General features: G+C 37.8%; 5 protein-coding genes across 5 annotated transcripts; 1 reads left to right on the top strand and 4 right to left on the bottom strand.

Annotated features, from left to right (window-relative positions):
• Positions 1 to 552: 552 nt before the first annotated feature.
• Positions 553 to 3770, top strand: RUG3 (Regulator of chromosome condensation (RCC1) family protein). The gene is made up of 7 exons (XM_086241832.1): positions 553 to 1117; positions 1301 to 1440; positions 1586 to 1780; positions 2309 to 2437; positions 2546 to 2701; positions 3000 to 3180; positions 3258 to 3770. Exons 1-7 carry the CDS (start codon positions 567 to 569, stop codon positions 3274 to 3276), a joined length of 1371 nt encoding a protein of 456 aa, XP_086097958.1. The 5' UTR covers positions 553 to 566; the 3' UTR covers positions 3277 to 3770.
• Positions 3771 to 5710: 1940 nt separating this feature from the next.
• LOC147287851 (Leucine-rich repeat (LRR) family protein) lies at positions 5711 to 7176 on the bottom strand. Its single transcript, XM_086242245.1, has one exon. The coding sequence runs from the start codon at positions 7091 to 7093 to the stop codon at positions 5867 to 5869; it is 1227 nt and encodes a 408-aa protein (XP_086098371.1). The 5' UTR covers positions 7094 to 7176; the 3' UTR covers positions 5711 to 5866.
• Positions 7177 to 10450: 3274 nt separating this feature from the next.
• Positions 10451 to 11775, bottom strand: LOC147287852 (proteasome subunit alpha type-4-like). The gene is made up of 2 exons (XM_086241989.1): positions 11640 to 11775; positions 10451 to 11281 (listed from the first exon to the last, which is right to left on the bottom strand). Exon 2 carries the CDS (start codon positions 11267 to 11269, stop codon positions 10517 to 10519), a length of 753 nt encoding a protein of 250 aa, XP_086098115.1. The 5' UTR covers positions 11270 to 11281; positions 11640 to 11775; the 3' UTR covers positions 10451 to 10516.
• Positions 11776 to 14958: 3183 nt separating this feature from the next.
• LOC147287853 (uncharacterized) lies at positions 14959 to 16276 on the bottom strand. Its single transcript, XM_086239606.1, has one exon. It carries the CDS (start codon positions 16217 to 16219, stop codon positions 15224 to 15226), a length of 996 nt encoding a protein of 331 aa, XP_086095732.1. The 5' UTR covers positions 16220 to 16276; the 3' UTR covers positions 14959 to 15223.
• A 3256-nt stretch (positions 16277 to 19532) lies between these two features.
• LOC147287854 (uncharacterized) lies at positions 19533 to 21919 on the bottom strand. The gene is made up of 3 exons (XM_086239607.1): positions 21738 to 21919; positions 20889 to 21629; positions 19533 to 19818 (listed from the first exon to the last, which is right to left on the bottom strand). Exons 1-3 carry the CDS (start codon positions 21823 to 21825, stop codon positions 19784 to 19786), a joined length of 864 nt encoding a protein of 287 aa, XP_086095733.1. The 5' UTR covers positions 21826 to 21919; the 3' UTR covers positions 19533 to 19783.
• Positions 21920 to 24637: the final 2718 nt, after the last annotated feature.

The raw sequence follows: 24637 nt of genomic DNA on the forward strand, positions 1-24637 counted from the left end.
ATAAAATACAGTTCCACCCTTTTTTAAGATCTCCCCAAATTTGAAATTTTTTAAAAAGTTTTCCCCAAATTAAATTGAATGAATGAGACTCTCTAAAGTTTTAATAGTCAAAGTTTAGACTAGAAACCCAAAAATTAAAAAAAAAAAAAAAAAAAAAGGGAAATTTTCAACTCTAGCATCGAAGAACCCTTTCTCATATTTAATTTTTTTCTCAAACTTATTATCATATTTGAGGAAAATATAGGAAAAGAGCTAAAGCTGCTTTAATATATGTTAGATCGAAGTATAACTTCTCTCATAATTTGAAGTATAAAATGCACTAATCCACACCTAATAGAAAATACTTTACTAGATTAAATGCACAAAATACTCATTAAGTATATGATGATTACTACCCATAAAAATTTACTGCATCATTTGCTTATCTCTAAAAAAATTTAAAAATAATCACAGCAAAAATGGAGTGTGTTAAATAAAAATATTTATTACTTTACATTTATTTTAGTCCAGGTTGTTAAACCCCTTTCTAAAACCCTTCAAATCAGAGCACAATTGAAGCAAGCAATATGAGCTCCTCTCTGTCTCTCCGGCACCGCTCTTTCACACACCTCACGCGCCGCCTCTCATCCTCAAACTTCTCCACCAGCACCAAACTCCCCACCCTCTACGAACCCACTTCCACCACCACCAGCCAAAACGACGCCGTACCCACCAAACCCCTCCAACTACTCTCATGGGGCAGAGGCGCCTCGGGACAACTCGGCGGCGGCATCGAAGAGCTCCGACTCTACCCAACCCCAGTCGCCAACCTCCTCGTTCCCTCATCCTCTTTCGCTCTTTCACCAACCCCAGGTCGAATTCAAATACCCAATACCTCAAACAAAGAGAACAAAAGTGTTGTAGAGGTGGGCATTTCTTGTGGGTTATTCCACTCGTCGCTGTTGGTGGATGGCAAGGTTTGGATTTGGGGCAAAGGCGATGGCGGTCGGCTCGGTTTTGGGCATGAGAATTCGGTGTTCCTGCCCACATTGAACCCGCATTTGGACCCGGTCCGGTTCGTAGCGCTTGGTGGGTTGCATTCGGTTGCACTTACCTCCCTCGGCGAGGTCTATACTTGGTCAGTACAATACTAAAGACTACACATTTCTAGCAATTCATCAAGTGTTCCAATTACATTTGCATTTTATGTGTTGAAAGACCAATCTTTTCTTTCATGTTCATTGACTATATTACTCTATGAACTCATTCATGGTTTTGGTTGGATAACTTCATGGTTGTCTGTTAAACATGAAGCTTGCAGGGGTTATGGTGGTTTTGGTGCACTTGGGCATTCTGTATACACTAGAGAATTGTTCCCTAGATTGGTGGAAGGCTCATGGAGTGGGAAAATACATCACATTTCAACTAGTGGGACGCATACTGCTGCCATCACGGAATCAGGTTTGTTATTGTCGTTTTTTATTGGATTAATTGTGGAAGTGTGTTGCAGATGACGTGCTTTTCTTTTCACTAAGAGGGTTAAATAGATTTTATGTTTATATGTTAATTTGTCATAAGATATCTGGCTATTACTTATTGGATGTAGGAGAACTTTATACTTGGGGTCGAGATGAAGGGGATGGTAGATTGGGTCTTGGTCCTAATCGGGGCCCAAATGAGGGTGGTGGACTTAGCATACCCTCCAAAGTGAAAGCATTACCTGTGCCCGTTGCTGCTGTTTCTTGTGGAGGGTTTTTTACAATGGCACTAACTGAAGATGGGGAACTCTGGAATTGGGGAGGTACGGTTGCCACTTCTTATGTGGAAAATTTATTTGCTCCCTTGCCTTCCTTCTTATACAAGTCAATTGATTATCTTTTCTGGGGGAACTTGCAAAGAGAATACTGAAAGGAGTGATCTTATGCCCTTTATAAACATGGGTTGCCCTAAGAGAGTGTAACTTTACAACATAATGCCAATGCCAAGTAATAAAATTATTGTAGGATATGGTGATATTGTTATTGAATGTTCTCCAACATATTTCAGTCATTGATCAATGAGTTTGTGGAAATAAATTTAGACTCTCAGATATAGTAATTGAAGAGGACCATAAGGGGATTAAAAACTGGATTTATTTTATTTTTAACGATCCTAAAGTCATTGGAAATTCTATAGATGATAGTAATTGCCAGTACTCTTCAATAAGGGGCTTAGCTATTTGGTTCTTGATGTTATTGCCCCCTTTGAGTCTTTGACTGACTTTCAATTGCTTCACTTTTATGAGGATAATGCCATCACATGCTTGTCTCGTTTCATGGTGTTTCCTCAGCAAACTCGAACTTTGAGCTTGGAAGGGGTGATAGGGTTGGTGGTTGGGTACCAAAACCAGTCCCTAGTCTTGAAGGTGTTCGTATCATTCAGATTGCAAGTGGCGGATATCATTCTCTTGCGTTAACTGGTAAAGTGATAGTAGTGTCTTGTGATTGCAGCAGCAACTATGTTATAATCTTTTATTTCTTGAAGGGTTAAGTCTTATTTTTGGTTCTTCTTTCATTTTAATTTCTAGATGAAGGTAAAATACTTTCTTGGGGTCATGGTGGGCATGGTCAGTTGGGCAACTCTTCAATCCAAAGTCAAAAAATACCTATGCTTGTTGAGGCTTTAACTGATAAATGTGTCATCTATATTGCTTGTGGAGGGTCATCTTCAGCAGCTATAACAGGTAAGATGATTTGTGTCTTGTCTTCTCTGGTACCGTACTCTATTAGGCTTAGAAATATCTTGTTTTGGCACTCAAATGTGTAGTGTTTTGCACCCTTTTATTTTACATTCCATCAGAGTATTTATAAATGTGCTATGGTAGTTGACACAGGTTGATTTGTAATTAGAAAATTTAGTCATACAGTAGAAATTAACATGGCTAGGCAGATGTTCCGATTTTGGTTCAAACTAGTAAACTTGGAAGTTTACTAGTTTCCTAATTTTTAAAATTATTGAATACTGTCTTTGTCTCGTAATAGATACAGGAAAGTTGTTTATGTGGGGAAACACCAAAGATTCTCAATTAGGAGTTCCTGGGCTGCCAGAGATACAACCATGCCCTGTTGAAGTCAAATTTCTGATGGAGGATGATGGATTAGGACCCCACAATGTGCTTTCTATTGCAGTTGGTGCATCTCATGCCATGTGTTTGGTTTCAAGGTCAGGTTGTTAGAGATTTTATTGTGATGATCATTATTCATTTATTTTTTCTCTAATCTATATAGATTCTATAACAGGGATGGGCTGTCCAACTGATCTAAAATGGAGGAGAAAATGAATGCCCATGATTCTAAGGTTAAACTGATTCAATTCTATACAGATTGTATTGCATGTGAGAAAGATGACTGCTAGTCTATAGAGATAGAAAGACGAAGAAGATTATACAGGAGATAAAATGTTTATACTTGAGTGCAAGAAATTGCTTCCCCTCCCTCTAGCACAGTTCTGCATCAAAGGTTCCTACTCAGCTTGCTCAAAACTCTACAACCTTCTTCCAAATGCTCAGCGTCTGTTGCTAGGATCGGATGACATTTGACAGAACTCAGTTATTGTAGACAAATGAGAGTTTTTGAGATTCTATAAAATATTGGCAAAAGTGGTAGGTATCGTGTTGTGTATTCTTGTAATGACCTATTGTTAATTCTTCTTTGTTGTCCCAGTTACTACCAACTTTACTGCATTTTTGGTTGATCTTTGGACTCGGGCTGTTCAGATACTTGCTGCAGATGAAAAATCTGTTCCGATTGATATAAAATATGTTTCATGTTTCTGTCCAAGTCTAGTTTACTTGTGATCTTATTAACTTTTCTTGTGAGATACATCCCAAGTCATGAAAAACGGTTACTTTTTCATGAATGGTCTCAATTGGCAATCTTTAAAGCTGACATGGCAAGTAAATTCCTGGTCTGGTGTCCCTACAATGATTTTCACTGGTTTAGAGCAAAAAACTTGAGCAAGTGAGGTCAGAGATCCAACTCATTAGCTGAATTAGTACATTCACTTGGGTTGCTTTCTCATCTAAAGCTACTGTCTAGTGATGTCACGAGAGGCTTCAGGTGTGGCTGATGAAGCCATGGTTTTGTAACTTTCATGACAGAGGAGCGCATCATTGTCCTTGGCTTCACCGCTAAGACTGTAAAAGCTGGCTTTTGCAGCGGATACAACCTTGGCCCAGTAGGCATAGTACTCGTATGAGTGTATATGACCTATCTTTCTTATAGTGACCTCTGCCATTTTTTGTTTTGTTTTGGGTTACAGAATTTAACTAGTATTTACTGATAAGAAATCAACAGTATGATCGTTGGCATCGACCACTTGTGACTTGTGACTCTTGGGTAAACTCCATTTGCCCATCAAATGGGTTTTTCCCTTCTCTTCTTAGACCCCCACAGTCAAGGAGACAAAACATGCGTGTATGTGGACCACCTGCGAGGCTGAGATGATCGTTTGGTGCGTGACAAACTTCAATTATTCACTCAGTTTGGCTCCATCTTATTCACACCTCTCACGACAAACATATACCAACGGCTTATATGGCCCATAAATATTTTCCCCGCCCTTTGCATGATTCCAAATCCAAATGACACATAAATTATTACATACTATTGGCAGCGATCTTATATATAGCATGCAGTAAAAGAAATTTACAAATTTTGTAAAATGTTTAGTGTAATGTCCCGTCTTTCGGTTGGCAAATAGCATATCAAATGATGTTAAAATTGGAGGTTACTATATACACACCTTTTTTTTTTCTCATCAACACCCTTTACTTTTATACACTATATTATTTTTTAATTTTTTGAATTTCTCTCTACACACTCTCAATATTACCGCATAACCTCACTTATATGTAAAAAAAGAAGAAATTACTAAAATGGTCTACTACTTGTCTCAGTGTGGTCCACGTTTTTTTTTTCTCTATTCTGATCCACAAACTTTCTAACATTTGTTATTTTGGTCCATTCCGTCAAAATTTCATAAATAAACATTAAATGAAGGGGCGAAATGGTCCATTATGTCCCATGCTTTTCAGTTTTTTTTCTCAATTTTGACCCAACTTTTAACCTATCAAATCTCCACCAAATAGTTTTGAAGTTATAAATCTTCTCTTTACAACCATATAAAAAACATTTAAAATAGAGTTATAAAACTTGAGATAAATGATTATAAGGTAGGCTACCCGAAATTGCTCCGTTTTTTAAGAAACTTTCTAGATTTTTGAAATTTTTTCCAACTTTAATTTTTTTCAAATTCAATACATCAAATCAATTTCAGGGTGTGTAGTTAATTGGGTGATTTTTAGTTTGATTTGTCATTTTCTTTTATTTTATGTCTTTTATGGTAATTTGGTTTTGGCCTTTTGGGTGATTTTTATCATTTTACAAAATAGATAAAAGGGGTGTGTAGTGAGAGAAAGAAGAGTGTGCATATAGTAACCCTCTAAAATTGAATCACATTTTCTAATCATATTAACCGATAATATGTGATTAACTGATCACAATTATTGATGTATTCATTAACAATCACACCATGCATGATAAAAAAAACAATGTGGTTAATTCTGTTATTATTCAAAAATATACATTAAAGAGTTGGTAGCATTACTTTTAAAAAGAAAAACAAAACAAGGAATAGAAAGTTTCTTATTACTATTGACACGTATATCATCTGTTCTGGGACACTTCCCTTACAGGCTAACGTAGACAAATATGAACACAAACCAAACAACAAAACTTACAAGGCAGGAGGTTATGGAAGAATTAAAAATGTTATGTGGCACCAACTTCCTTAATATAGTGTGCTAAACCAGTGACCTCTGTAGTAGGACCCACCAATGTATATCAGCCTAGCCGTAGTTAAACACCGAGCACTGCGACGCCGGCCTCGACAGCTCTGTGCCTGCGCTGGCGGGGCACGCCTCCATCCCCACAGGCGGCACCATGCAGTTGTAACTCAAGCACAACGACACCGTATCCGGCAATGCCGACCCGGTTTCCACCGGAAACCCGGATATGTAATTGTGCTGCAGATACAATGTTCTCGTGTTGCCCAGGTACACGCTCCTAACGTACTCCCTCGGTACAACCCCAATCATACGGTTGTTGTTTAAATACAAGCTCTCTACACCGGCCAAGATGGGCGACAGCTCCCCCGTCAGGGCGTTGTGGCTCAAGTCCACGATCGAACCCTCACCGTACGATGGCTGGGCCTCCGGGTCCACGCGCGGGACCCACCCGGAGAGATTGTTCCGTTGCAACAGCAGGGAAGGGAGGGTGTCACGGAACAGTGAGGCTGGGAGGGGCCCACTGAAACGGTTCATGCTCAGGTCGAGGTGCACTAACTCGGAGAGTGAATCGAACCCGCTGATGGGGCCCCACATTGCGTTCTCGGACAACGAGACGTAACGGAGACTTGACGGAAGCGAAGGCGGTAACGGACCGTCGAGTCCGTTGCGTTTCAAATCCAAATGCAGGAGCTGGGACTTAACTGCGGGTAACCCGCCGGACAATGAGTTGGAGGCGAGGATGAGAACCTTGAGCATGGGCAATCGGGTCAGACCCGGCGGGACCGACCCGGTAAGCCGGTTGAAGCTGAGATCGAGAGTGTGGAGGTTGGGGAGGAGAGAGAGGGTGGCGGGTATAGGACCGGTGAGGCGGTTGTTGGTTAAGGAGAGGACTCGGAGATTGGCGAGGAGGCCGAGTTGAGTCGGGACGGGACCGGTGACGATTCCGGGGTAGAGGATGAGCTGAGTCAACTCGGTGAGGTTGGCGAGGGAGGGAGGGAGGGAGCCGGCGAGTCCGGGGGAGTCGGAGAGGCCGGTGCCGAGTGTGAGTGTGTCGACTCGGGCGGAGGAAGAGCAGGTGACGCCGGAGAAGGTGGAGCAAGGATCGGGTGCGGCAAAGTCCCAGGTGGAGAAGAAGGCGGGGGCGCGTGGAGACGGGACGTCGGTGAGGGAGTTTCTGATGGCAATAAGGGCGTGGAGATCGAGGGGGTTAATGTTGTGGTGTTGTTGGAGTGATGGAGGAGTGAGATTGAGGAGGAGGAGGAGAAGAAGGAGTAGTTGGGCGGCCATGAACAAAAACACAAGGAGAGGAGAGCAAAGCAGCAGTGAAACAGAGGACTGTTCAGCTGGGTCAAAAGTACATCACTTTTCGATCTACATCTATCTACCCAAGTCAAAATTTCTGCTGCTGTTTCATGTAAATCGTAGTATGTGATGACTGATGATCATCATGATATAACCGTTAGCTTGCGTAACGGTATATATATTGTGGCCCAAGTGCCCAACCTATTTATTTTTGTCACCTTCGTCAGTTAACACTACTATTTTATCCTTCTTATCCTAACATTTATTGTGTTATGTAATTCTCATGAGTGATGCTAGATATAGGACCACTTAGATTACATGAGTCAATCATATTTATAAGTTATACTTATTTTTATAATTTGTTAGGAATCAATATATTACACGTCATATAATGTGATTACATCATTACTATGATGTATGAGTTTTTATTATATTATAAATTATATCGTTTTTGGTTGATTGGAGAGTTATAGATTATATCTTAAAGATAAATAATATCTATATATATATATATAAATGGGGACTATATGTCCATTACACATATAGTTTATAATGTGCTTTTGTTTTTGGCCATTGATTATGTGCTTTAATATGGTACATATTTGACATATAATTTTGTTGGATTCAAATATAAGTTATATAACTCACAATTTAAAATGACCATAGTGGTCCATGAGTTAGTGATGCCTAATTTAGCCAATTTGATATACTACATTAACTATTTCCTCATGAGGGGTTGTTTGACTATAGTCTATAGCACGAATAATGGGCCTAATTTATAATTTTATAGATCAGCGCCAGTGGGTAATCAACCTTTTTTCATCACTTAATTAAAAGTTTAAAACTAAAAATAAACGTGCTTGACTGCTTGCAGTTAAGAGATCAAGGGAATCATAGTGGTGACTGTCAGAGAAAGTTCACCAACCATGCTCTGTTGTAAATGATGCTATTTGATGCTCCATCAATATCATCGTCCAAGAACTTGCATTTTTATGTCCCATCAAAATCACAAAGTGGGGATCAAGCTTAATTCTCACTACTCTGCTGTCAACACCATTTTGTTCTGTTATAGCATGAAGATGGATCTCGGGGAGAAGACCCTCTTCTTTTCACTTAAGCATTTTCTCAGCAAAAGAAAGAAAATAAAAGAAAAGAGCAAACTCTTTTTTCCCACTGCCCAATCAATAATTTTATCCTCAAAAACAGGACAAACAAGTAATTAAAGAATCAGTATCCTAACTGTTACCCATTTGCCACCAGCAAGCATATGTACAAAATATATAGATGTTAATTACTGATAAAAGCTAGCTAAATCAAGTACTTACATTGATCCATACACCTGGAAGACCTCTTAATTTACAGAATGACCTAAACTTAATATTGACAAATACTTAGTAAACAACAAAAACAAGAAAAGACAATATGGTGTAGCTAAACTAAACACTGCCGCCCAACTTAATGATTAATTAATAGGGTGTTTTTGGATTCAAAACTCAGGCACATGGGTACGAGTGTGGGCAAACATGCATCAATATCCACCCCAACAGTGGTCAAAGTATAATTTATGCATATTCTAATAGTTTTCTACACATATACATGACAAAAGAGACAGTAGTGGTAAATACATTTTACATACTCTATGACACATTGTTTATGACCATTTAATATATTGTCAAAATATATAGATCCACACAAACAGCTAGCAGAGATGGAAATTTCTTGACGCCACTGCTGGAAAGATTCCCCACCATTTGCTAATTTAATCATGCACATTTAAAGCTAAGTACTAGAGAAGAAATATTACCAAAAAGAAAAAGGAAATGCAGAAGTTATAGTCAGCTTTCTGCGGGTGGTACTTTGTTTTATAAATGTTGACGACCCACCAATGGTCCAATACATTTAGAAACTGTTGGTGGATTACCAGTGGCAGTGGGTACGTAGGTCCACTGCTGGGGAAAGCCTGCAAGATGTGGCGCATGCGCCATGTCCAAGATAATAATGAAGGAATTGGAAGCTGTTGGGGACATGGCCTCACTACCAAGTACTTGAGAAATTGGGTAAATAATGAAGGTGTCTACCACAGGACTAGAGTTTTGAATTGCTGCTTTAAGGGTACTTTTGGGGCAAAAGGGCATGTGACAAGCTCGCATGCTATGGGATTTTTCCTAGCTTTACATGGTCTACTGCTTTGTAGAATTTCCAGTGCTTGTCTTGTGAAATGGTAGAGAGGGCAGGCAGGGTTAATGTGGAAGCAGAAGCACTAATTTCTAGCAAACTTGAGATGGAAGGTGGTTTGGGCCTGGAATGAGGTCTCAAGTGTGAGGAATATATATGGGCTTTATTTTCTTGATCACTCTAAATGAGTTGGACCTATATGTAATTTTAGCCTCCTATAATCTTGGAGTAAGGAAAATCTTAGGACTAGGAGCCTGCTGTAGTGCTATATCTAAACTATCAACTATCACATACATATCACTTTCCAGATAGCAACATTTGATTACTTAAAATGATATTTGTTGGTGATAAAGATCAATTATGGTGGATCCTAATAGATTTTTCTTAAATCACTTGTTGGACCTTTTTATGTGTGCCACCTGCATATGAGGAAGAAATTCAACTTATGTTAATCTCTATGTTGTATAGACTATTTGGACCAGAGGAGTCCATGACATCGACTGAGTTTTGGATTCCAAGCATCATCATACTGATGCTCAAACTTATTGACATTTATTTATGTCCAAAATACTTCCCTAGCATTGCTTAGAAGTAATACAAGCACACTAACCATTGCCCTCTCTGTTCTCTCATGTAACTTGGTAAACTAATTATCATAAAGCAATCCCAAGAGCTTAAAAAAACAAGCAAAACAGATTTCAATATCAGATTCCATATTTACACACAGATACACCCTAACCATTTCCATCTCTCTTCACTCACTCACTTTTAATCAGTATATATCTCATCAGAATATTATTTATTGTCATGATTGAGATCCGAGTCCTCAACTTAGGTCCCCACTGTGTGTGCGCCTATATATAATTTCTCGTATTATAATTCTCTTAGATGAACTCCAGAATACTTTAAGCTAGGGCCGCACACACTTGGTTTCTTTTCAAACCCAATCCACACAAAACTGATAGAAGTTTGCACATCTAGCTCCAATATCAGCAATACAGCTGCAACTACTCCATCTAAGCCTCTTGGAACCATCACTAGATTCTAAGGATGAAGATGTTTTCACACAACATTAAACCCAAAATCATTGGAATGAAAGTTAAATGCAAGCAATTTAAACACAAGATAATTTGATAAAGCAAATTTAGAAGACAACCACATCACATGTCAACATAAAGTAAAAACTTGCTTCAAAATTATAATGTAAGGACAAAATGTAGTAAACAAAAAAACTTAGGAATCCTCAGTAGCTGGTTGGGTCACCCCAACCTTCTCCAACAACTTACTTAAAGATTCAGGTGGACAAACTTGATATTTGACATTCCCAGAAGGTGAGAGGAATACCTCAGACAATTCAAGCTTCTCTGGAGTAAGACTTGTGCTGTCCATGGTTTTACTGAGCACCTTCAATGCCAGCTGGACTCCCTCTTCCCTTGTGATAACATCCTTGTAATCCTGCTTAAGCATTGATTGTGCTGCTTGGTTGTTTGCACCAATCACTGCAGCTTTCCAGCCACCATAATTTCCACTAGGGTCACTCATGTAAAGCTGGAAACCAAAATTCTTGTCCCATCCTGCAAACAAAAACGAAACACCAAAGGGCCTGAGGCCACCAAACTGTGTGTACCCTTGCTTGGTATCTGAGAGAGATTGAACTAGCTGCTCAACCGGTATTGGCTCTTGGTACGCAAACATGTAGCGTTGAGCTTGGACCCTAGCGGTATTGATCAAGATGTTGGCATCAGACATTATTCCAGCCACAGCACAAGCAACATGGTCATCAATCTTGTACATCTTCTCAGTGGAAGCTGAGGAGTGAAGGAGTTTGGATGTGACTTTCTTCTCACCAACCAAGACAACCCCATCTTTTGTCAATATCCCAATTGCAGTACCTGCATTTCCAATGGCCTCCATTGCATACTCAACTTGGTAGAGACGACCCTCAGGGGAGAAGATGGTTGTACGGCTATCATATCTCCGCGACATCTTTAATTATAACTGTGAAGGTGGGTGAAACAATAGTAAGGACACCAGAAATCCAAATATGAACAAAGTGAAAGACTAGAACAAGGTCTTCTTCAATCTAAAACAAATTATCAAGTGCATATCATCTTTTATAAAGCTAAATAGCATCAATTAAGCTAAGCAGCATACATATGGAAAATACTTAAACATCAGAACCCAGATGCAAGAAGTACAAGACAAATCTCAGATAACAAACAAATTATAATGAACATTAAAGTCAATGATAATCACAAGTAACAATGGGCGAAATTTGGACAATTCGAAAAAAAACAAAATAAAACCCCATCCCAAACTTATTAACAAGACGATTATATGTGAATGCGAGTCTTACCCAGTTTCGCTCGCTCTCTCTTTTGTCCAGATGCTTAAGAAATTTTATGCCTCGCTGTCTACTCATCTCCCTATTCTAGTATTCTTCTTCTTCTTCCGCAAGAAATTGCCCAGGTTTTGTTTGCCCTGATCTCGGGGATCCGAGTAGCCTTCGTGAAAATTTGGGAAAACGCGCGCATCAATATGGACCTATTTCATGTGGGTAGCCCAGATGTTGTTGCCCGTGTAGCCCAATAGCATTTACGGTTCTTATTTAGAGAGAGACTTCCATTTAGGTCTTTTAATTTTATAATATACTGATGATTAAAGTTTTTATAGTTTTTAAAATTCTAACAATTTCGAATGCTTAGCAGCTATTTTCGAGTGTTCGGCGATGCATTTTTACTTATTCTTCAAGCTCTGATTTGTCAGTTTTATATTAAATTTTAACTCTGAGATTTTAGGCGAAGTTAAAACTTAATATGCAGCCTCCATAAATCTCATTCTATATCCTATACCTTATATCCTAAAAAAAAAAATGACATATTTATTTGACAAGTCAATGATCAAAGGGCTTTATTTAAAAAAAAAAAAAAAAAAAAGCCATAAAGTTTTTTTCCAAAGAAGAAATATTAGAAAAGGACTAAACTCTCATTTTTCCTTGTATTTATTGGGTCCAAATATTGAAAGATCCATCATTATATTTTGGGGATTTCTATATGCACCCAATGATGTCTTCAGTGCACCCTAAATCAATAAAATTAATTTTAGTGGTATTTCTCTCACTGTTGTTTGAAAAATGTCTCAAGTTCGAGTCCCCTCCATTAGATAAAAAGAAAAAAATTGAAAAAGTTCAAAAATTCCCGACTTGATGTCTCCATCGGTGATTGGCGCAGACCTTCATGAAAAAGTACAACTTAAATATTTTGATAAAAACAATACTTGGTTTCTCACAAATTAGGTTGGATAGTGGGCATTGTACAAATTCTGTCGTGCCCCAAATTGGGTTCAAATTTTTGAATAAAATTATTTCGTATTAGCTAGAAATGGAATTGACCTAAGTTAAGTCTTATGTGAGTCTCATTTCATAGAGAGATTCATCACTAAAGCTAGTAATTAATGTGGTACTTGTCAAAATGTCGAATCATGCTTTAAAATTTGTCAAAATGTGCCATAATTTAGAATTTAGATTTTGACTCTCAAAATTTTATTTATTTTCTCTGCTCGTTTATATTTTACTTTACATTTTTACTATATATTTATTATTTTAAAATAAAAGGAAAAAAATGAAATAAATTGTAGCATTAACACCTCTGAAGCATGGATACGCCATTTTGGTCCCGTATCCCGTGTCGGATACGTATCGGATACGGATACGCATCAGATACGGACCGATACGCCTTGGATACGTATCCAAGTCAACGGATACGTATTTGACTCGTTGGATACGTGTATCCTCTGCTCTCGACACGGGTATCCGACCTGCGACCTGCGACCTGCGCCAATAGAAACCCACGACCTGCGCCGCACCCGATTCACCGCCGACCTGCGCCGCACCCGATTCAGCTATTGGTAAGCGCAGAAGCCAGAAACCCACTTCATCTCCTTCAGCGGCTTCAGCCACTTCATCTACTGGTAAATTAACAGTGTAAACCCATGCTTCACCGACGCGTGCTTCATCTCCTTCATCTCCTTCAGCCACTTCATCTACTGGTAAATTAACAGTGTAAACCCATGCTTCATCTCCTTCAGCGACTTCAGCCACTTCATCTACTGGCCACTTCATTTTATAAACCCACTTCATCTTCAGAGGACAACACGTGCTTCACCGACGCGTGCTTCCTCTTCTCAAATTAGGGTCCAAATCATCATCACCCAAAAGGATGCCATAAATATGGTTGCAAACCCAGCTTTGGAATCGAAACGATTCCTCTGATCATAGCCCTAAAGCTCTCCCCCTTTTCGATCTCTATGTGGTTGTTTGCTTTATTTTTTTTATTTTAATTGATTTTTTGATTTTTTAAGTGTAATTGGTTATTGACTTTTTTTTTTTTTGTCTGGGTTTGACTCATTTCAAAGGAAAATACGAAAATGCCCTTTTCTTTCAAGCACATGCAGGTCACGTGACCTTTTTTAAACGATCGTTATGAGAAAATTAATGGCAAATCTTTGATTGGTGCTTAAGTAAATTAAGAGTCTTTAATTAAAACACTTTGAATGTAACATCCTCAACTGAAAAATGATGACAAAGTCGAGTCTTTTTGCTAAAATTTTCCCTTTATAATATTACAAATAGATAAGTTAGGAATTATGACATAAAAAGCTCAGTTATCTATCTATCTATCTATTAGTGTTTTAAAAAAATATTAAAAAAATAATTTAAGTTAAAACAATAAAAAAATTTAAGTTATCCATCTATCTATCTATCAATTTTATGATGAGAAAGCCAATTGACGCATTTTAAATGTTTATACACTTATGCATTTCAAATTGTACTAGAGTTTGGATATTTTAAATTTGGATGATCTTTTTAAGTCTTTAGAGTTTGAGTGAATTGAATTTGAATTTTTATATTATTTAAAGTATGTTTTAAATTATTCATATTTTTATTATTATATATTAATATATATTTTTATTTGCCGTATCTATGACGTATCGTATCCTAGTTTTTATAAATTTGCCGTATCGCCGTGTCGTGTCGTATCGTATCGCCGTATCCGTATCCGTATCGGTGCTTCATAGATTAACACTGTTTAAGTGTGAATGGAATTACATTAATATTCGTATTAGTCCATTGAGACATCGAGTGCATGTGAACGCAAGACTTGTATGTGGGTCATGCAGGAGACTTGTATTTTGGGGTGGAACAAGCGTCCTTGCAGCGCGCCACTGGGCGCAGCAGCGGACAAGTTTCATATACAGAGACAAATGGACAACATATCAATTATATATTCAGATTTCAGACCAAAAAAAAAATGGACAATATTTATTTATAATGCTAATAGTGGTGGACGTAGTACGTGGTGGTGGTGCATGTACGTATCGGGTACCATGATGTATTGATGACTTGATGTTGAAATTTTATTCTATGGATCCATAAACTGACAAGTGACAAGTGACAAGTGACAAACGAATGCAGTCAAAAAACACTAATTAATTATTAACCTGTACACTCACGTGAACCTGCAAATAACACATACTACTACTATTATTAACAGAGACAAAGACACATACAGAGAGGACATAGAGGGACCACTAATTGACACTACTGTGTGTCTGTGTCCACAGTCGATGATATATATATGCCATTTAGTTCTTCTTTAAGCTCAAACACAGTCCCAAAATAGAAACATTAATTCGCATTCACATTTCATTAAATTAAGATGACTTGCCACGTACGCGTACAGTATATCGATCTGATACACAATTTCAGGTAAACAACAAAACATAAGACAAAGAGAGAGAGAGATATTGGATTCCTCTGGAAGTAGGTTTTACTTCCCAAGCCTTCGCTTACTATTATTAATTATCTGCTAAATTATTACTTAGAATACTAAATTAACCCGCGCGCAAAGACTTAACATTGATGTTGGTGCAGCAAAAGCTCTATGCAGGACATTGGAATCCATTGGGTGGAGTCTTCCCACAATCGATTAGGACCTGAAGGGCAATGGGAAGTATGATGTTGATGTTCAGAAGCTTAGCCTTGATGGTGGTGCAGAGGCAAATTGCAGCATCCAAGTCCACCAGTCCCTGCAGCACTGGGCAGCATGCATCTTTAGCACTGCTCCCAATCCCAATGTGAATCAGCCCACCCAGCACGTCCACACAAGCCCCTAACTTGAGGGTGTCGATGGGGCACGTGTCCTGTTTTGGTGGTGATGGTGTTGGTGGTGATGGTGTTGGTGGTGATGGTGTTGGTGTTGGTGGTGATGGTGTTGGTGGTGATGGTGTTGGTGTTGGTGGTGTTGGTGTTGGTGGAGATGGTACAATTGGTGACGGTGTTGATGGAGGAGGAGGACATGGTGTGGGTGGAGAAGGGGGTTTGGGTACAAATGGTGGAGGTTTCACAACAGGGGGCTTGGGTACAAATGGTGGTGGTTGCACAACAGGGGGCTTGGGGTGATATGGTGGGTATACAATTGGCGGTTTGGGAGTAAAGGGTGGTGGTTTGACAATGGGTGGTTTGGGGATATAGGGAGGCTTTACGTGTGGTGGGTGTGGTGGCTTAACTGGTGGTTTGGGGATATAAGGAGGCTTTACATGTGGTGGGTGTGGTGGCTTTACTGGTGGATGTGGTGGCTTCACTGGTGGTTTGGGGATATAAGGAGGCTTTACATGGGGTGGGTGTGGTGGCTTCACTGGTGGTTTGGGGATATAGGGAGGCTTTACATGTGGTGGCTTTACTGGTGGTTTGGGGACATAGGGTGGCTTCACATATGGTGGTTTGGGGTGGAAGGGTGGCTTCACATGTGGAGGGTTTTTGGGTGGGAACTTTGGAGGGTATGTTGGTGGTGGACAGTAGGAGTTAGCAAGAGAAGTGAGCAAGCTACCCAAGTTCAGAATGAGGACCAAGAGCATAGCAAGAACATAGTTCCCCATGTTGATCAATATCGATCTCTAGCTAGTCTAGATAGACAAAACTAGATATTGAACCCAATACCATGCAAAAGCCTACTTATAGAGATTAGAGAGTGTAATGTGCATGACAGCGTGTGTGTGAAAGAGAATTGAAAGACAGATAAGAGAGAGAGAGAGATAGCAAACAGTCGGCACTCCTGTAGCTTTCTTTGTGGTACCAACTATATATAAAATTAATAACTTTAATTTGGATTTTGGGTATTAATTTGTCAAATTGTCGTGATTCTTTGACTTGAGGGTCTTCCAAACTCCAACTTGAGGATCACAAGGAACATAGATGATCAAGACGGTGTCACTTTCTCCCGTACCCGGCCTCATATGGGTTCGATCAGAATTCAAGTTGGGTATTGTTAATATATCTTTACCCCCAAAATATAAAAAGAATTCAACTTTTCATTTTGAAGGACAAAGGAATCAAGAAAAACGCGTTTGGCGATAGAGCAACTTTTGACATGTAGTGGCTATTCAACCCGTGATTTGGGTTTGTGATGCCAAAAACCACACATGCATGTGAAGCTTTCACTAACAAAAAGTTTCTTGTATAAAAAAAAAAAAGCTCAATTACATATATATATATATATATATATATATATATATATATACATCCACTAACTGTAAGTAGTGTTTCAAATTAGTACATGAACAAAAAAATTATTTCAAATTCATATATTACCTAACAAAAAATGACAATATAACACCTTTGTCAATATTTTTGTCAAAAGAAAAAAAGTAAAATGACATGCTAGTCATAACTGATGTAACATTTTTAATGACATAAACATCAAATTTATGTCGGCAAAAAAATAATAAAAAAGTATCAAAACTTTCAAAAATAGAAAAAAAAAAAAAAAACCAAAAAAATTTGAGAACACCCTGCCATCCTCCCACAGTATCATTAAAAATGTCACGTCAGTTATGTCCAACGTGGCTTTTAACGTTTTTTTGGACGAAAATCTTGATGGACGTGCTATATTGTAAGTTTTGGTTAATTAATGTATGAATTTGAATTGTTTTTTCTGTTTGTAGACCAATTTAAAATACCCCTATCAACTAGTTGATGAATGTATTTGCACTTGAGCCAAAAAAAACTATGGTAAGGGGACAAACAAGCTCAAGGTTTTTCGACTTAGGGATATGGCTTTTTCCCCCATGAATGGACCAGTCAATTAATGTTGCCTCACTTATAGGCTAAGTGTAGCCCTAGACACCCATAAGCTCGAATAGACTGATACAATTGTATTTAAGTGTCGGCCATCTTAATTATTTCCATAATTAAATTCCATTGAATATAGAAACTTTGCTAATTACAGTACTACATTGCTAACTTTATGTGCAATTGCATTTGAAAAGAACAAATGCTATATAGCCCCCAAGTGATGGTGCATGGCCTAGCTAGCTAGATATTATGTCTTTCAAATGGACTACTCCTGAGTGGATCTTTATATATGATCTGATAGATCTTTTCAAATCGAGGATAATGCTTAACATGGAGCTACAAAAGATCGATCCAATCTCCATGTTTCGTCTGCATTGTAGCAAATGAATATTGTATATTTGCCATTCATATATGTATGGTTTTCCCATTTCAAACCTCACATTGGTTGTGGGAACATCTATTGGCTAGTTAATTAGCTCTCTAGAGGAAAAAGTTAATCTAGCTAGCAACTTGTTCACTCCAAGCCAATGCCAAAAAAATTTCCTAGTCTAAATACGTACTACTCTATATGCAACTTGTGTGGGGTTTGGGTTTATTCATTGACAAAAAAATATCGAGTATATAAATCATAATATCATCTAGATTGTCGATCATTAGAAAATTGAGAAAGAGACGTACATATGGCAAATTCCGAAATTTTGAATCATGACTAAAATTTTGAATCATGACTAATATTATACCGGTGGCACACACTGTTTTCTAAACGGAACTTTGGATGAAATATCATCCAATTGATGAAATTACTTCAATTGGTATAATTGAAAAATTCTAAGACTAGTTTTCAAATTGAAAGTGTGATGAGTAAATTGATATAAGTCCAATAATCTGAAGAGCAAAATAGCATTTTTTCCTCTTATAGTAAAAGATAGTAAAAGACAATGTCATATCTTTTACTATACTAGCATCTCCATACTCGCTTCCGCGAGTGCGAAGCGGCTCTTTCTATTGTGCAAATACTAATATTTTGGTAAGCATAATCAGTTTAATAGATAAAATAAAATGAAAAAAATTTAGAAAAATTAATTAAAGACAGATGACAATTAATTAAGGAGAGAGAGGCGACAAACTAATTCTCATAGGCGGAAAAATAAATTTAGAAAATAGATAACCGACCATTGGATTTAAGCTAAAACGATCTCAGCTATTCAGACCCAGATATAATTTAAAAACTGTTCTGTTTTATTATATAGACTAGGGGTAACCCGTGCCGGTGGCACGTTCAAAGGGGAAATTAATTTACTTAATTAAGGGAAAATTAATTAAAGAGAGAGATGCGGCAAACCAATTCTCATGGGCGGGAAAGTAAATTTGAGAAATAGATAACAGACCATTGGATGAAAACCGAAACGATCTCAGCCATTCGGACCCGGAGATAAATTTTAAGATTCAAAAGCCGTTCTGTTTTATTATATAGATTATTTGACGATTAAAATTTGAGAAAACCGGCCTTTGGTCTTCTGATATTAAGACACTAATTGATATATCATTTGCTACATCATTAATTTAAGGCTCAATTACAAAATGCACCCACTAACTATGTGAGATATTTCAGATTGGTCCATGAACAAAAAAATATTTCAGATTAGTACAATAACTAATCGAAAATTACAAAATAACACATACGTTACAAATTTCGTCAATAAAGACGTTAAATACTAATGTAGACAGTGCTAACATGAATTTTTTGAATAATGTGGACACTAAATTTACACCACATAGATTAATTATGTCATATTTTATTTTATTTTTAAGGGTTTAAAAGTTTTTGTAGTTTTTTATCAATATAACATTATAAATCCATGTAAAGCAAATTTGGTATCCACATTATTAAAAAAATTCACGTTATTGTTGTCCAAAGTGGTATTTAATCGTCTTTCTTGATAGAATTCATAACAAATGTGCTATTTTGTAACTTTTTATTAGTTAGTATACTAATCCGAAATATTTTTTTGTTCGTGGACCATACTGAAATACTTCCTATAATTAGTGGCCATGGTTGCATTTGTAATTGAGCCTTAATTTAATTCTATTAAAAAAGGGTATATGCAACAGGTATATTCCATATATGTACACAAATTAAAGGGTGAGTACGTTGTCACTTTCAAGTGCCAATATTAATTCCTACAACAAAATCGCAATTCATAATTAACAAATGGAATCCAATCTAAATAAAGTGTACGTAGTGGTGGCTGTTTGAAAACAATCATTTTCTGGGAGAACAGAAATTGAGATTGTCTTTACTGATCATCTTTATTTTGTTTATAATAGTCTCGTAATGAACATGTTTCTGATCTCTTCATCATGATCAGTCATCCGTTGTAGCTGAAAGGGCATCCATCAAAACCTGCCACGTCATTTATCATTGCAAGCAAGGATATATTAATGAATTTGTTAGAATCTATGATACATCACTTGTGTGCAAAGCAACACCAATTTAAATAAAGTAAGAGAGAGATAAAACCAAATTCAATGTAGGGTCAAGCCTCCTATATATAGTACGTGACTAGTTTGCCCCAAATCTATAAAAAGAAACTTAAAGTAAAGCTAGCTATATTACTGATTAGTGATTACATTTAAAGTAACAGAGAGAAAAATTGAATTAATAGTGTTGCATATACCACATATTATCGATCAATTTCTGTAAGATACACATATAGTCACATAAGAGACTTATGAGTTATGACTTATCAATTTTTTAATGTACTGGGACGTGTCAATATGGTGTAGATTAATAATGTATTTGATTCAAAAACTTTGACCCCAATTAGGGGTACAACACAAATCTACAGAAAATTGAAATGGCACGTATGTCCAAAGACCAAACCAAAATGAAAAGTTCCACTTCTGGATGGCTTTCTAGAATATTTCAGATTTGATTGAAGAACTGCTCAATAAAATAATACTATAATAGGTAGAGTTTGTCCAAAGTGGTGCCTTGATTTACTTTCTTTCCAACAACCCTAGCCTGCTCCTTGGCTAAAGAGAAAGAGAGAGAGATGCTCTGTGCACATACAATAATTTGTTGTCACTTTTTTTTTGGCTAAATAATAATATAAGATTTTTTTCTCACTTTTTCTTTTGGCTAAATAATATTTATGCTAAGATTTTGCTGTTACTTGAGCAGCAGTTGAGCTAGATGTGGTGTGCATAATCTATATATGTAACCACTACAATACTACATGCATGCGTGTTGTCTATCCAACACTACACTTGTCATTTGTCAATTACGAGAGAGCTAGCCAGCTAAGTGTTAGTGTGGTCTATGTTCCCAACAACTCTGAATTTCTGACTGACTTTGTTTAAATTGTTTGGTTATTTTGTTTCTTGGGACTCTAAAAGCATACAAAACGACGACGGTATATTGAAACTATATATGGGCAAGGCCAAATGACCAATAATATTATTTGGACTTACTTGGATCCACTGTGATAAGCATGGCTGTCCCTCCAAAATCACAAGTGGCTCCTCCCACCTTCGTGTTCTGCCAGTAGCTGTTGAACGCATACGAAGCATGGGACAACAGTGTGTCAGGTTGGTAGCAGGACCCATTGGGCTGAATTGACTTGCAGTCCGCACCCGACCCACAGGCATAGTCCATGGCTTCTTGGATTATCGGGTCGGGCACTGTTGGCTTGGCAACACACCACACAGCAAATGGCTTTTTGTGTGGAGGGGTTGTTGGTCCAGATGGTGGAGGGTAGACTATGGGTGGTAGAAAGATGGGTGGGCTTGGAGGAGACTTGGGTGGGCTTGGAGCTTGTTTGGGTGGGCTTGGAATAGTACATGGTGGGTATGGGCTAACAGGCACATTTTGAGGTGGGTTTGGGATGGGTGAGTGAGTAGGTCCTATTGGTGGTGGTGGGCTTTGGGTATTGGGTCCAGGCCCAGATGGGGCAGGGGATGTGGGAGATGGGATACTTGGAGAAGGTGGCTGTGGAGTAAATGGTGGAGAAACACAATATGAAGGAAGAGGAACACTTTCAGGCAATGGGATTGGTGCTGGTGAATCAGAAGGTGGAGAAGAAAATGAAGAGCTCACTTCTAGTGGTTCAACATTTGAGGATGGCAATGGTAAGTCAATGTGATTTAGTACTTTCAGCTTCTTCAATAATTCTGGGTCCTGGGGTTTTGATAAGTGTGCAAAATTTCTTGCATCTGCTCTAAAACAAAAGCAAAGAATGAGTTGTAAAAGTTGTTCAAGTAGTGTCAGTTATGTGCGTGTAGGACTACAATTAATGAAGTTGGACAAAAATTAATGCTTACCACATAGAATGCAGAAAATTGTGGTTGAAATGGAGATGTAGACAATTTGTTTAATGGTCAATCTCATACAATATGTTCTGGACTCCATTCTTGAAAAGCCAATCTGATCAGAGCCAAGACACCCAGAAAAACCCAGTTGGAAAATTTTCTGCTCAAGTCACCTCCCCAACTTAGCAAACACTTGGGGATAAATATAGGCAGCTGCTTAGGTAGGCCAGCATGCATAGTAGGGACTAGAATGGAAATAAAAGTGGCTGGCCATAAAGCGAAATTATCAACATAGAGAAACTAAAGAAGATTCCTTTGTCACTTCTTTGTACTCTGAGACTCAAATATAGGTGTAAGACAAATTAGATAATATATGCAGAGCATAAAGGTGTAGGAGAGAGTGTTGGTCTGGAGAGGTGTACAAGTAAATTTTCTCTCTTTGTATCTTCCTTTGAATCTATTCTTGCTTGGCAGTAGAGAAATATGAAAATTGGGGTTTTCTGAACTTTATTTGCTTGCTTTCTACTCAAAGACCTCTCCCTCTTTATATGAGGTTCTACATTTCTCAGGAAGTTACTATTTAAACTTAAATCTGTTAAATGGATCCTTGGAATCTTGTATACTTATTTTGCTCATCTCTTAATGGTCCAAAATGTTTTAACATATTTCTTTTTAATCAGCATGGCGTACATTAACAATCATATATATCTCAGATACATGTCTCAGCTTGCACACACACTAATGTATGAAGTTATCGTTCAGAGAGGTTAAGCAAGTTATAAAAAGTATATATTTGATGCACATATAATACCACATCATTGAGTTGAAAGTATGAGTAAGCATTCTCAGCTTGATGTGATAATAGTTAAACTTCACACTTACAGGACTCTTGGTTTATGCTCATCATTGAACCTGAAATCTAGGTGTTTTTGTTTACCAATGTAACCAGGGAGGCACAGAGGCTGAAAGGTCAAATTAATACACACTTTCACGAACATGAACACACACACGCACACATGCACGCAGGTGTTTTTGTTAGCATTTGGCAACATCCCTCTGCCATCTATCACCCAATTCTTCTCCCTAAGAGAATATTATGTTTCAGAGTTCAAAACACAACCTCTAAACTTACTTGGACAATAAATTATATGACCGTTGCCAACGACCCCTTTCCATCTATAACCATTGAGGCTTGAACAGTTCTCGAATTTAGAAAGAAAATTTAATTAGCTTCATTACTGAAAATGTAAATTGTGTTAAGAGTTCAAATTTAAACTTGGATAAAACTATGATACCGTTGGCAATGGTCCCTTGCCATCTATAAGGATTTTTTAGAAGAAAATTAATTGGCTTCATTACTCAAAATGTAAATTTTGTTTTAGAGTTCAAATTTAAACATTAGTTCTAAACTTGATAAAACTATATTACGTTGCCAACGGTCCCTTGCCATCTATCAGGATCCAGGCTTGAATTTTTGATGAAGTTAGAAGTTAATTTAATTAGCTTCCTTACTCAAAATGTAAATTATGTTTTACAGTTCAAATTTAAACATTAGCTCTAACCTTGAATAAATTACGTAACCGTTGGCAACGGTGACCTTCCAAATATAATCTCTACCATTGTTATCGTCTATGACATGAAATGGCATGAAATCCTGTGCTTGACAAGGCAGTTAAGCTTACTCGGGCTATAAGTTATGTTCAAAGTTCAAATTGTCCATCATTGAATGATTGCCAAGCTACAGCCTCATTCAGAGCAATAATGACCCTTCTCAAAAGATGCTAGTTACTGATCAGGGAGTGTTTGTCCATGGCACTTCCTAGACTCTCCCCTTCGACGATGCTTGGAAGCTCAACTATGCTGTTTGTTACAAACATGAATCAAAGACTGCCGCGGTTGGCTGCATTGTGCGAGATCACAATGCAGTGTTCAGAGCTGGCTTGGCAGCACCTTTGGGCACTGGTGTCTGCAGCTTTTTAACGACCTTTAATAGGGGGAGAGTTTGAACTTGGGTGAAGAGGGGACAATTCAACGAACTTTCCAACTGGGCTACCCCAACAATTGCACATATGCCATCTACTTAATCTTCTATTCAAATAAGGGAGAAAGTTTAAGGTAATAATGTAATATGGCATGACATGGATACACAAGTACAAGCACAAACATGGCATGAGCATGAATGGCCCGTGTTGGCCTAGATTTTAACTATTTGAACAGGTATGAGCACATCACAATCATTAAGTGGGCCAGCACAAAGCGCAAATAGGCATAACATAAACAGTCGGCCTAGCCCATTTGACACATTTAATCATGATTGATAGTGAAATTTTTATTACATACTCCATTAGATCAATGATGGTAACTTATAAAAACCATCGGTACTTTCGATGAGTGTTGTGTCCTAGTCGTATCCATCTTAAATGTGCTATAATGCCTTATATATTTATTCATGGTGTAATAATCGTATTATGTGTCAATGCTTCAAAATTAAATTACAAAATCGATGACTAATTAATTTTCTTGGGTAACACCAATGCTGGCCTAAGATAGGGGGAGAGGCTGTTGGAGTTTTTTTTTTTTTTTTTTTGGTTCTGTTCATGTTGGGAGTTGCTACCCACTCATTGTGGATGGAGGACCCTACTAACCTGGGATTTAGAGGCGTGCTTTGTGCGACTTCATCGAAGTAAAGAGACTAAGACCACCACACTCCACCTAGCTCGGCTTCGCTCGAACAACTAACCACTTTAAGTCTTTAATGCCTTATTTTACAAGCCTACGCTATTGTGAAATTATTATGTGTAACCGATACATCATCACTTGGTGTAATCAATTCAACGTATTATAATATAGCTGGATGTTATTAATATTATACTTTATTAATATAAATATACCGTTCAATAATACTCTTACAC

This window comes from Dryas octopetala, chromosome 4 (genome assembly GCF_963921425.1).
Source record: "Dryas octopetala chromosome 4, drDryOcto1.1, whole genome shotgun sequence".
Classification (NCBI taxonomy): Eukaryota; Viridiplantae; Streptophyta; class Magnoliopsida; order Rosales; family Rosaceae; genus Dryas; species Dryas octopetala.

Coding starts and splice junctions, on each gene's coding strand:
- RUG3 (XM_086241832.1), top strand. CDS start 567: ATGAGCTCCTCTCTGTCTCTCCGGCACCGCTCTTTCACACACCTCACG. Junction 1,118..1,300: donor CTCGGCGAGGTCTATACTTG/GTCAGTACAATA, acceptor TGAAGCTTGCAG/GGGTTATGGTGGTTTTGGTG. Junction 1,441..1,585: donor TGCTGCCATCACGGAATCAG/GTTTGTTATTGT, acceptor TATTGGATGTAG/GAGAACTTTATACTTGGGGT.
- LOC147287851 (XM_086242245.1), bottom strand. CDS start 7,093: ATGGCCGCCCAACTACTCCTTCTTCTCCTCCTCCTCCTCAATCTCACT.
- LOC147287852 (XM_086241989.1), bottom strand. CDS start 11,269: ATGTCGCGGAGATATGATAGCCGTACAACCATCTTCTCCCCTGAGGGT.
- LOC147287853 (XM_086239606.1), bottom strand. CDS start 16,219: ATGGGGAACTATGTTCTTGCTATGCTCTTGGTCCTCATTCTGAACTTG.
- LOC147287854 (XM_086239607.1), bottom strand. CDS start 21,825: ATGGAGTCCAGAACATATTGTATGAGATTGACCATTAAACAAATTGTC. Junction 21,630..21,737: donor AATTTTCTGCATTCTATGTG/GTAAGCATTAAT, acceptor GTTTTAGAGCAG/ATGCAAGAAATTTTGCACAC. Junction 19,819..20,888: donor GCTTATCACAGTGGATCCAA/GTAAGTCCAAAT, acceptor ATGACGTGGCAG/GTTTTGATGGATGCCCTTTC.